Genomic DNA, 12,984 nt, shown 5'->3' on the forward strand with positions numbered 1-12,984 from the left:
AGTCCCATGTTGGGATTTCTGTCTGCCCTATTCTCACTGGATCCTTCATACTTAGAACAGTGCCTGGCACATAGTAGGCACTCAAATCTTTGTGACTGAGATGTACCTAGAGAGGAAGACAAGGTCCCAGTCCAGGAAAGGCCATTTGTTGTGGTAAGGCTAAGGAGTTTGTCTCTTACAAGAAGTGGGAAACTATCAAAAGCCGTTAAGCAGAAGAGGAATGTGACCAAATTTACATTTGAGAAAGAATATTCTTGAATCAGGGCAGTCTGTATTTCTCCTTCAGTGGACTTATTCCTTGTAGTAGGGGAGCAGTTGAGTAGATCTGAGGGGAATGAGACTAAGTCTGGGAAGTCTTTTTGAGGGCTATTGTTTATTCAGGTCTCTGTTCTCCTATCTGAAAACACTCCCCACTCCCACTTACTCTATTCCTTTACCATGCCAGTGTTTTGCAGCATGATCCTTACATGAAATGATAGGGGGAAAAAAGTTGGCAAAGGAAACAAAGAAAACCCCATATACTTAGAGAGATAGAAGGAGAAACATCACAATGATAACATGGAAGTTTAGGAAAGTGACAGTTTTAGGTAGGAAGAAGTGATTGTCAGGAGTCAGTATTGCAGAAAGGTCAAGTCAAATTGAAAAGGAGCCTGTAAATCTGGAAATTAGGAAACCAACGTTACACAGTAAATGTAATTTTCATGAATGATTAGAAATCTCAGTTGCATTTGAATTGTGTTCAGTTGAGGTAATGGGAGGTGATGAGGAAATGTTGAAGGGGCTTAGTTAGGTGTGGGGGGCATCCTGGGTTAGGAGAGGTATTTTTTGTTCTGTTTCAAATGTGGGAGATTTAAGCATGTGTAGAAAGTTGATGGAATACTGATGAAATGAAGTGATGGAAAGAGTCAGGAAAGCATGGGTATAGAAAGTTCAGGTGGAGCTGCCAGCCTGTGACATGAGAGAGAAAGCTTTTCCTCTGAACCGAAAGAGAAGTGGGAGAAATGGGGAGTTAGGAAAGTCATTCCTGTGTCTTTACTTCCTTTGAGAATAGATGGTAGTGCTGGCCTAGGCCTTAAGAAATCCGTGGAAATTAAGATGTACCATTTGTGGGGCATGGGGAGGAAACTAATGAGGGACAAGAGAAAGAATTTTATTGTTTTAAGTGACGCTGAGGACATAGACAAGGTTGTGTTCCATAGACAATGGATTGGTATCAATTCACAAGGTTCTGGCATTGAAAGTAGACACAGAATAAAGCTGGTAGAATCCCAGGTTGGTGTTGAAAAGGTAAATGGTTAACTGGAAAGATAAGGTATAGAGAGTGACATTGTGCAGAAAAAGGGAGAAGGAATTGGTGAGAGTTGGACAGATCAAGCATTGAGTTAGGAAGAGAGGTTGTCGTAAACTATTTTGGAACTCTAGAACCTGATTGGGCCTTGTAACAACTAGGGGATGATGGATCAAGGTAGAGGCTACTATTCTCAGGTAAGAGGGTGTGTGCAAACTGGCCATCATCCTTTACTCCTCAGCCCTGCTTTGGGTGTGGGGAAAGCAGCTCACATTCCTGGAGTGAGTGCCAGGGCAGGCAGTGGGGACATTGTTCTACAAAAATTTGAGTGTGTATGCTTTGGTGGATTTCATTGTGGCCTACAGAACTGGCATGGATGCTCACCTAGGTTCCAGCCCTCTCAGCTGCAGTGGCTTTCACAGGCTGTGTCTGTTGGAAGATTTAAAGGACCAGTACCTTTGGGGGGTTCTTTTGGAGCCAGACATTAAGAAAATCTTTATCAGGTCACTAGCCAATGACAGAGGTAAGAGAAGTTGCAGAAACTTACTCAATAAGGAATGCACACTTTGCAAAAATAGTGTGGAAAAGTCACAAGCTGGCAACTCCAACCCTCAACAAAGAAAAATCTGCAGTACCTGAGGAGTGGGAAATCAGATATCCAGAGTTATCACATTTATTTTCAAAGGCATAAATTTTAAACATATCACTAACTGAAGAAATTAGTCACAGTTTAAGGAATATTCAATGAATTAATCTGCTAAAAACTAAAATTATACATTAAGATTTTTTTTAAAAGATTTTATTTATTCGTTTGACAGACAGAGATCACAAGTAGGCAGAGAGGCAGGCAGAGAAAGGGGGGGAAGCAGGCTCCCCACTGAGCAGAGAGCCCGATGCAGGGCTCGATCCCAGGACTCTGGAATCATGACCTGAGCCAAAGGCAGAGGCTTTAACCCACTGAGCCACCCAGGCACCCCATACATTAAGATTTAAATTGCACATTATAAATAGTACAGTTCAAAATTATGCAATTCAGGATTCATGACATTTCCTATAAATACATTTTTTTTTCCTATAACCATTTTTAACTCCTTAATTACTCTGTCTTTCCTGTAAATAGCACCTCTCAGTTCGCAGCCTTACAAGTTATTAAGCAAGGTGCAGTTTTAATTTTACTTTTATTTTTAAAGATTTTATTTACTTATTTGAGAGAAAGATAGCAAGGGAGAGCATGAGAAGGGAGATGAGGACGATGGAGTGTTTGATCCCAGAACCCTGGGATCATGATCTGAGCCAAAGGCAGACGTTTAACGGACTGAGCCACCCAGGCACCCCAAAGTGCATTTTTGTATATTTAAATAACAAAAAGAAGAATCAGTCTAGGTGAGATTATGGCAGATATGTTTCAGTTATGCATTACTATCTTATTTTATAATACATTTGTTTTCATATAAACTTAATGTCTCCAAGTAGTTATCAAGTATATCCAATGCCTCAGACACTCCCCAAAGCACCATCCGATATGGGAACCGTATCTGAGAAGGCATTAAAAGTATTGCAGTAGTCAATATGCAATATGGGCTATACCATCAAATATTGGAGGTTTGGCCACATATGAGGAGCTGGAAAATCACCTTGTGTTTTGACTCAGTAATCTCACACTTAGGAGTAAGGGAGATTTGGGGGAAATAACCCAACAGAAGCAACAGCAGCACCTCAGAATTTGACCTTGGGAAATAGGGTCACTGTGGATATAATCAGTTAAATTAGGATGAGGTCATAATGCAGTAGGGTGGATTTGTAATTTGGTATGACTCGTGTCCTCACAAAAAGATGGCCACGTGAAAACAGAAACACACAGAATACCCTGTGGAGGAGGGGGTGGAAGTGATGCACCTCTGAGCCAAGGAATGCCAAAGATTGCTGCAGACCACCAGAAGCTTAGGATGAGGCTAGAAAGGATTCCCTTATAGGTTACAGAGGGAGCTGGCCCTGGCAACACCATGATTTTGGATGTTTAGCTTCCAGAACTATGAGACAATAAATTGCTATTGTCTTAAGCCACACAGTCTGAGGTGCTTTGTTATGTCAGCCCAAAGAAAAAAAATACGATGGTCAACTCTGATTTTTGACAAGGCTGCCAAGACCAGGCAATGCAGAAAGAACCATCTTTTCAACAAATGATGCTGAGAAAACTAGGGGTCCATATGCAAAAGTATGAATCCGGACCCGTACCTTATACCATATACAAAAATTAACTTAAAAAATGAACTGAAGACTAAACTTAAGAGATAAAACTTCAAAACTCTTAGAAGAAAGCATAGAGGAAAATTTTCATGGCTGTGGATATAGGACTGATTTCTTAGATGGTACCAAAAGCACAGCTAACAAAACAAAACAGACCAAATATAGATAAATTGGACTTCATCAATATCAAAAACGTATATGCATCAGAAAACACTATTAGGATATTTTCATTTTTTTTTAAGATTCTATATATTTATTTGACAGACAGAGATCACAAGTAGGCAGAGAGGCAGGCAGAGAGAGAGAGGGAAGCAGGCTTCCTGCCGAGCAGAGAGCCCAATGCGGGGCTCAATCCCAGGACCCTGGGATCATGACCTGAGCCGAAGGCAGAGGCTTTAACCCACTGAACCACCCAGGTGCCCTGATATTTTCATATTTTTGACAACTAATTCCTCTTTCATATTCTTACCTACTGGAATTCCCCAAAGTATAAAAATTGCCCTAAATTTAATCACAAGGACAAGAAATAAAGCCACGTTGAAATTACTTTGGCAGAGTGTACAATTTGTGTTTTAAAGATTTTATTTATTTATTTGACAGAGAGCATAAGCAGGCAGAGGGAGAGAGAGAAGGCAAAGGGAGAGAGAGAAGCAGGTTCCCTGCCGAGCAAGGAGCCCAGTGCAGGATTCCATCCCAGGTTCCCGGGATCACGACCTGAGCTCAAGGCAGCCACTTAACTGACTGAGCCACCCATGCGTCCCTACAATTTGCATTTTAGAAATGTGTCTGGAAAAATTTATAGTCAGTGATATCTTAAATGTGCTGTAAGATTTCTGGAAAATGACAGCAGCATGGAAGGCATGTGTCTTGGTCTGCATCTTGGTGTGTTTGGTTTGTAATCTCATCTATAGGAAAATTGGAATATTGCTTCTCTGATTTGCATTTATGATAATGGTGACTTTTTGGATCACTGAAGGAAAAAGAAGTAATATGTTCATGATGTAGGTGAATGCTGTGATTCTCATTAATAGAGGTGAAAAATGGGGGGGGGACACTATTAAGAGAGTGAAAACTCACAAAATGGTGGAGAGTGTTTATTTGTAAGTCATCTATTTGATAAAGAATTAATATTTAGAATATATAAAGAACTCCTACATCTCAATAGCAAAAAACCAAATAACCCAATTCATAAATGGACAGAGGACTGGAATAATATACAATTAGTCAATAAGCACATGGAAGGATGTACAATATCATTAGCCATTGGGGAAACACATATCAAAACCACAATGAGGTATCACTTCACACCCACCAGGATGGCTATAATTTTAAAAATGAAGAGGGTGCCTGGGTGGCTCAGTTATTAAGCATCTGCCTTAGGCTCGGGTCATGATCCCAAGATCCTGGGATCAAGCCCTGTGTTGGGTTCCCTGCTCAGCGGGAAGCCTCTTTCTCCCTCTCCCACTCCCCCTGTTTGTGTTCCCTCTCTTGCTGTCTTTCTCCTTCTGTCAAATAAATAAATACAAATCTTTTAAAAATTAAAAAAAATAGAGAATGACAAGTGTTGGTGAGGATGGGGAAACATTGGAACTCTTGTATACTGGTGGCAAGGATGTAAAAATGGTGTAGCCACTGTGGGAAAAAGTTCAACAGATCTTCAAAAAGTAGACTTACCATATGACCCTGCAATTCTCATCCTAGGGGTTTGTGCAGAGGGGTTGGAAACAGGGACTCAAACAGGTATAGCAGTGTTAATAGCAGCATTGTGCACAGTGGCAAGAAGCTGGAAACAACCCAAATGTTTAGAAATAATGGAGACGGTAACATAGAACATTGTGAACTGTACTTAATGCTACTGAACTGTGTACTTAAACGTGTTTAAAATGGCAAATTTCGGGATGCCTGGGTAGCTCAGTTGGTTAAGCAGCTGCCTTCGGCTCAGGTCATGATCCCAGCGTCCTGGGATGGAGTCCCACATCGGGCTCCTTGCTCAGCAGGGAGCCTGCTTCTTCCTCTGCCTCTGCCTGCCATTCTGTCTGCCTGTGCTCACTCTCTTTCCCTCTCTCTCTCTGATAAATAAATTTAAAAAAATGGCAAATTTCATGTTACATATATTTTACCACAATTTTTATAAAGAGAGTCAAGGGGTAGAGAGTGTGCTAGGTCATGGGATGCAAGAATGGAAGGAATCCTGGGAGAGGTTGGTAGGAAGAAAAGGGAATGTTTGAGGGATTAAAGGCTGTAGTGAGGTTGAAGGGAAGGCATTTAGAGAGTAAGATTGAGAGAACTGGAATAATAGCAAGAAGTGTCAACTAATATATTGGAATGTTAGAATTTCAGGAGTAGAATGTTCCCAGGTTAATACAGTTGAGGACATGCTCTTGAGTATGGACTGCTTAAGAAGTAGGGGTTATGACAGTCTAGGGAATTGAACGTGGCCAACCCACATGGGAGGGCCGCTGGAAATAGAGTAGAAAGCAAGTCTGAGTTCAGTGTCGAAGATTGGTAGATGTCAGTGGTTGACTTACAGGAGCCAACAAGGGAAATGATTCATTTCTACTATGTTTCTTAGTTTTGTACTTATATTGCAGTGTCCACCCAGAGGTTGTTAAATTTCTTTTTACTAGACACATTTTGATAAGCCTGGTAGGTTGCCAGTGGCTAAGCCAGTCATAAAGTTGAGAGATGTAGAAATAGGTTTAGGCAATATTTCAGCTCTTCTGTAGGTACAGAGGTTTTGATCTAATAGTGTGACAAGGTACAGTGAAGGGGGAAAGCATTGGCTTCTTTTTAAGGTGTATGGGCAAGTATTTAAAAGCCTTTTCATTAAGTTCTTGTGTTTTAGAAGTATGCAGAAGATGCTTCAAAAAGAGCATCTTTCCTGTTAGAATTTGGTCTAGAATTTAATATTATTTATCATATTATACTACTTACAAAATGTGTTCAATTTATAAAATAAGTCATTCAGCAAGCCCCGTTTAATTAACTCATACTTTGAGATTCCAGTGTGCCCTCTAATTTTGTTTTCTCTTATGGCAGATCTTTTATTTAATATAGCCTCAATTCATATTGAGTCTCCAAATACTGTTTTTATCATTCGTAGGAAAACGGGAAATCATTTTCACAACTTCATTAGTTGGCAAGACCTAAGAGCTGTTGAACTTGTAAAATCTTGGAATAATTCGCTCAGACTGAAGGTAATCTTTTTCTTCTGTGATTTGGATGTTGCTGTTTTCCCTGTAAATGTCCCTTGACTATAGGCTTAAGTATATAATCTCCTATTTGTACTGCTTTAGGAAATTGAGAAGAGAATACACATATGCACACTCCTCCCATCAGTGAAACTTTTTAATAGTTACCCAAAAGCATATGTGGTAGACTAAAGTACTACACTTCAGGAAACCCTGAGGAGGTTTAGGACGGTCCAGATGTTCTCACATAAGTGAGAATTCATTCCTGGAGAAGAATTTGCCAAGTTGCCATTCATGGAGAAATAGACAAAATGCAGACTGTGTCCAGAAAGTAAGTAGGAAAGTGTCCAGATTTCATCCTCTTTTATTAGAAAAGTGGAGAATGAATATTGAGATCGATAACTAGCTGACTGCCACGAGCTCTTCACTGATGCCTGTCACATAAAGGTCGCAAATGACAACGGTGACAACCATGATGATGACCTCAGTGGCGGTGTCAATGTAAGTGTGGGATTACTGAGTCAGAGGGTAAGACAATTTGCAAATGTGGCCAGATCTGGTATAATCAATACAGCAGATTGCCTACAGTGTGTTGCAATATTCCGTGTTCTAATGCCGCCCAGCTAAATGCCTCCTCAGCTAGGGTGCCTGTACCAGGTAGTGCTTCAGGGAATATCTGGAGCATTGGTTTTACTCAACAACTCTTTGGAGACATTAATTTTATATGAAAACAAACAAAGATATTATTAGATATTATGGAATCTGACAGCAGTGCATGAGTACAAGAGACACTTTTGCCATAATCTCACCCGCAGTTGGTTTTTCTTTTGTTAGTATAATATATGAAAATGCACCATGCTTTAATAACTTGAAAGGCTGAGAACCAAGAGGTGCTCTTTACAGGACAGACTAATCAAGGAGTTGAAAATAATTATAAGGAAATGTCATGAACTTTGAATGGTATAATTTTAAATTATACTACTTACAATGCAGAATTCTGTATCTTAATGCATAATTTTAGTTTTTAATAGGTCAATTCATCAAATATTTCTTAGGTCTGTCAGTGAGGTATTTATAACTTTTATTCCTTTAAAAAATAAGTTTTGAGGGGTGCCTGGGTGGCTCAGTGGGTTAAAGCCTCTGCTTCAGCTCCGGTCATGATCCCAGGGTCCTGGAATTGAGCCCCGCATTGGCCTTTCTGCTTGGTGGGGAGCCTGCTTCCTCCTCTCTCTCTGCCTGCCTCTCTGCCTACTTGCTATCTCTGTCTGTCAAACAAAGTCTTTAAAAAAAAAAAAGTTTTGACTTTGGAAATAATTTACGTCTGTAGTACAAACCCCAAATCTCACATATAAAACTCACTTCAGGCACAAAAATCAGCCTTTAAATTAAGCTCTTCATCTGCTTGATATTGAGGATGCGCATGATGTAAGCTTTGGGTTTTCTTAGGAGACAAATGTACACAGACAAATGTTTAGCACACACAATGTCAGGGCCTTGACTGCCACTGAGAGAAGCCTACCCTGCATTCATCCTATACAGATGTTTTTTCTTTCTTTCTTTCTTTCTTTTTTTAAAAGGTTTTATTTATTTATTTGACAAAGAGATCACCAGTAGGCAGAGAGGCAGGCAGAGAGAGAGAGAGAGAGAGAGAGAGTGAGAGGGAAGCAGGCTTCCTGCTGAGCAGAGAGCCTGATGTGGGGCTCAATCCCAGGACCCTGAGATCGTGACCTGAGCTGAAGGCAGAGGCTTAACCCACTGAGCCACCCAGGTGCCCGCTTTTTTTTTTCTTAAGGGTTTTATTTTTAAGTAATCTCAGCGTGGGGCTCAGACTTACAACCCCAAGATTAAGAGTTGCACGCTGTACCCCCCTCTCCTGGATGCTCATGGTTTATCGGTTGAGGTTATGGAAATGTTGAGGGTATATGTGCCAGAGATGGCACCAAAGTCATTTGTTTAGCCAATGTTAGCTCCAAACAAAATGGTGAAGTAATTGACCTGTGTTGGCAGTCTCCCGGAACCATTGTTTTCTTCCAGTTCTTCTAGCAGCATTCATGCTTCCTTTCACTGCTGTTCTGATTGTTGGTTAATTGTTGCTAAGGCTTCTCTTTGCTTGTAGCATAAAATCCCCTGTCTACAACTCTTCCCACTTCCCAGACCCTTTCTTCCTGAAGCTGCTAAGTATTCAGCTCCAGCTTTGCCAACCTGCTTTTGTTCTTAAAGCACTGAAGGTGCCGCTTCCCTTAAGGCATTCGTACCCTCAGGGGCTTTCTCCCGTCATGACTGGATTTTTCTCATCTCTCCAGGCCCAGCTCCTATGCCATCTCCTCTATGTGAGCCCTTTCCTGCCATCCCATTTATAGAGTAGTATGTCCCCACCCGCCACTCCAGTCTCTGTCTTACTGTCCTTCTTTCTTTCACAGCACTTAACTACATTTCAAAGGTTTTGAGACATAGATTTTTTTACAATTGAAATTTAATTGAGATAAATATAGATTCACATGCAGTTGTAAGAAATAATACAGGGATCCCTTATAGGCTTTGTAGTTTCTCTCAATGGTAATATTTTACAAAACTATACTATTGTGTCTAAAATAGTATAATTATAATTATAGTGTCTATAATACTATAGTAGTATTGACATTAATATAGTCTATAGATCTTATTCAGATTTCCTCAGTTTTACCTGTACTTGTGTATGTGCATGTGTGTGTGTGTGTTATAATTTTTGTACGGTTTTTTCCCTGTGTTCATGAATCCGCCACCAGAATCCAGATGATGAACATTTCAAAGGTCCCTCGTGTCGCTCTTTTGTAACAACATCCTCTCTCTCTCGTGCGCTTCCCCATACTCTTCCCGTCCCTCACTCCTTGCAACCACTAATCTGTTCTCCATTAAATTTTTTTTCTCACTTCCAAAATATTATATACATAGAGTGATACAGTATAAAGCCTTCTGGGATTTGCTTTCTTCACTTAGTGTAATTCCCTGGAGAATCCAAGTTATATGTCTGTCAATAGCTTGTTACTTTTTATTGCTGAATTGTATTCAGTGGTACAAATGCACCACCCGTTTAAGGACATCTGTGCAAATTCCAGTTTTTGGCTATTACAAATAGAGCTGTTTTGAACATTTGTGTACAGAATTTTATGTGAACATGAGTTTTCATTTGTCTAGGATAATACCCCAAAGGTACAATTAATTGCTAGGTCAAATAGTAATTGCATGTTTTGTTTCATAAGGAACTGTCAGACTTTTTTCCAGAGTAGCTGTATCATTTATATTCTCACCAACAATGTGTGAGTTATAAGGCATACATTTTTTTTTTTCCCAATTTAAAAGGGTGATTTTTAAGCAAGGTGTTTTTGTTTGTTTGGTTAGATTTTTTTTTTTTCAGGATTTTTCTTTTTAAGAATTTCTTTTTAAGTATCTCTACACCCAGTGTGAGTCTTGAACTCACAACTCCAAGATCAAGAGTTGCATGCTCCACTGACTAAGCCAGCCAGGCACACCAAGCAAGATGTATTTTTAACTGCTTATTTTTAAAAATCATTTTAACCATCAATTATATCTTAGCATTAAATTGCAATTTAAATAGCAGGATTTTTTTTTCTTGGTGGTACATTCAGTATTGGTTTATTTTACAGTCAGTGTCTTCTTAGACTATCTCACTTACTGATTTGATTACTTGTCCGTCTCTTCCCATTAGAATGTAAATTTCAAGAAGGTAGGGATTCTGCCCATATTGTTCATTCTGCTTTCTCAAGGCCTAGCACAGTCCTTGGTACATAGAAGGTACTCAATAAATATTTGTTAAATGTAAAAACAAAAAGTTAATTTTTCGTATGTTGAGTAAAAGTACAGTTGTAAGAACTCTCCATACTTTTTGTGTGCCTCCCCCCCAGTATCTGTATTTTTTTTTTTTAAGATTTTATTTATTTATTTGACAGACAGAGATCACAAGTAGGCAGAGAGGCAGGCAGAGAGAGAGAGAGAGAGGGAAGCAGGCTTCCTGCAGAGCAGGGAGCCCGATGCGGGGCTCGATCCCAGGACCCCGAGATCATGACCCGAGCCGAAGGCAGCAGCCCAAACCACTGAGCCACCCAGGCGCCCCCCGGTATCTGTATTTTAATAGAAGATCCCTGAAGGATATTAAATGTAATTTTTTTTAAAGATTTTATTTTATTTATTTGATAGAGGAAGAGATCCCAAGCAGGCAGAGCAGCAGGCAGAGAGAGAGGGGGAAGCAGGCTCTCTGGTGAGCAGAGAGCCCGATGTGGGGCTCGATCCCAGGACCCTGAGATCATGACCTGAGCCGAAGGCAGAGGCTTAACCCACTGAGCCACCCAGGTGCCCCTAAATGTAATTTTTTTAATAGAGGAAAGTATAGTGTTCTTAAGGAGGAAGAACTGCTTTCAATTTGAAGCATTCCTTAAAATATAAGACATCAGAGGAAGTATTATGGGTGGTCATTCTAAATATTTTCAGAAACTCTTATCTTTTAATAAGCAGTACAAAATATAAAGAAACACAGAAGATTTGAATACCGAATAAGGTGAAAAGGAAGTTAAAAGGGTACAAACTTTCAGTTATAAGATGAACAAGGTTTGAGGATCTAATGTATAACATGATGACCATAGTTGATAACACTATATTATATAAATGAAATTTGCTAAAAGAACTTAAATGATCTCACCAAAATGGAAAGGAAAAAAATTAAACTGGGGCTCATTGTTCCAAAAAAGGGGGACAGGACTGAAATGTAGAGAGAATTGAGTTTATACATTTTCTTGATTGTTGTGTTTATTATTTTAGTAAATAAATACAATCTTTTAAATTTATACATATATATTTAAAAAAATTTTTTTTTACAGAGAGAGAGCATGTGCATGTGAGTGGGGAGGGAAGGGCAGAGGGGAGGGAGAGAATCAATCTTAATCAGTCTCCATACCCAGTGTGGAGCCTGGTGCAGGGCTCCATCTCATGACCCTGAGATCATGACCTAAGCTGAAATCAAGAGTTGGACACTTAACCAATGGGAGCAACCCAGGTACCCCTTTAAATATATTGTTTAGGAGAGGGTGGGCAATAACAGAGGAAGAAAATGCAAGAAGTGGGTAAATTCTCTATAAGTGAATATTTTGTAAAATACCAATTTCAGAAGTTGAATTGTCCATCTGCATTCTTTTTTTTTTCTATCTTTATTTTTTTATTTTTTATTTTTTATAAACATATAATGTATTTTTATCCACAGGGGTACAGGTCTGTGAACCACCAGGTTTACACACTTCACAGCACTCTCCATAGCACATACCCTCCCCAATGTCCATAACCCCATCCCCCTCTCCCGACCCCCCTCCCCCCAGCAACCCTCAGTTTGTTTTGTGAGATTAAGAGTCACTTATGGTTTGTCTCCCTCCTGATCACTTCTTGTTTCATTTATTCTTCTCCTACCCCCCTAACCCCCCATGTTGCATCTCCACTTCCTCATATCAGGGAGATCATATCATAATTGTCTTTCTCTGATTCACTTATTTCACTAAGCATGATACCCTCTAGTTCCATCCATGTCGTCGCAAATGGCAAGATTTCATTTCTTTTGATGGCTGCATAGTATTCCATTGTATATGTATACCACATCTTTATCCATTCATCTGTTGATGGACATCTAGGTTCTTCCCATAGTTTGCCTATTGTGGACATTGCTGCTATAAACATTTGGGTGCACGTGCCCTTCAGATCACTACGTTTGTATCTTTAGGGTAAATACCTAGTAGTGCAATTGCTGGGTCATAGGGTGGTTCTATTTTCAACTTTTTGAGGAACCTCCATGCTGTTTTCCAGAGTGGCTGCACCAGCTTGCATTCCCACCAACAGTGTAGGAGGGTTCCCCTTTCTCTGCATCCTCACCAGCATCTGTCATTTCCTGACTTGTTAATTTTAGCCATTCTGACTGGTGTGAGGTGATATCTCATTGTGGTTTTGATTTGTATTTCCCCGATGCCAAGTGATGTGGAGCACTTTTTCATGTGTCTGTTGGCCATCTGGATGTCTTCTTTGCAGAAATATCTGTTCATGTCTTCTGCCCATTTCTTGATTGGATTATTTGTTCTCTGGGTGTTGAGTTTGCTAAGTTCTTTATAGATTTTGGATACTAGCCCTTTATGTGATACGTTGTTTGCAAATATCTTCTCGTACTCTGTCAGTTGTCTTTTGGTTTTGTTAACTGTTTCCTTTGCTGTGCAAAAGCTTTTGATCTTG

General features: G+C 39.8%; 1 protein-coding gene across 3 annotated transcripts in view; it reads left to right on the forward strand.

Moving 5' to 3' along the window:
- GK5 (glycerol kinase 5) overlaps nucleotides 1-12,984 on the forward strand; it is an 84,390-nt gene that overhangs the window by 16,873 nt on the left and 54,533 nt on the right. For all 3 annotated transcript variants that reach the window (XM_059163881.1, XM_059163883.1, XM_059163882.1), the window contains exon 4: nucleotides 6,639-6,732. In XM_059163881.1, the coding sequence (XP_059019864.1) occupies nucleotides 6,639-6,732 (94 nt within the window). The remainder of the gene's footprint in view (nucleotides 1-6,638; nucleotides 6,733-12,984) is intronic.

The sequence above is a fragment of the Mustela lutreola genome, chromosome 2, assembly GCF_030435805.1.
Source record: "Mustela lutreola isolate mMusLut2 chromosome 2, mMusLut2.pri, whole genome shotgun sequence".
Classification (NCBI taxonomy): domain Eukaryota; kingdom Metazoa; phylum Chordata; class Mammalia; order Carnivora; family Mustelidae; genus Mustela; species Mustela lutreola.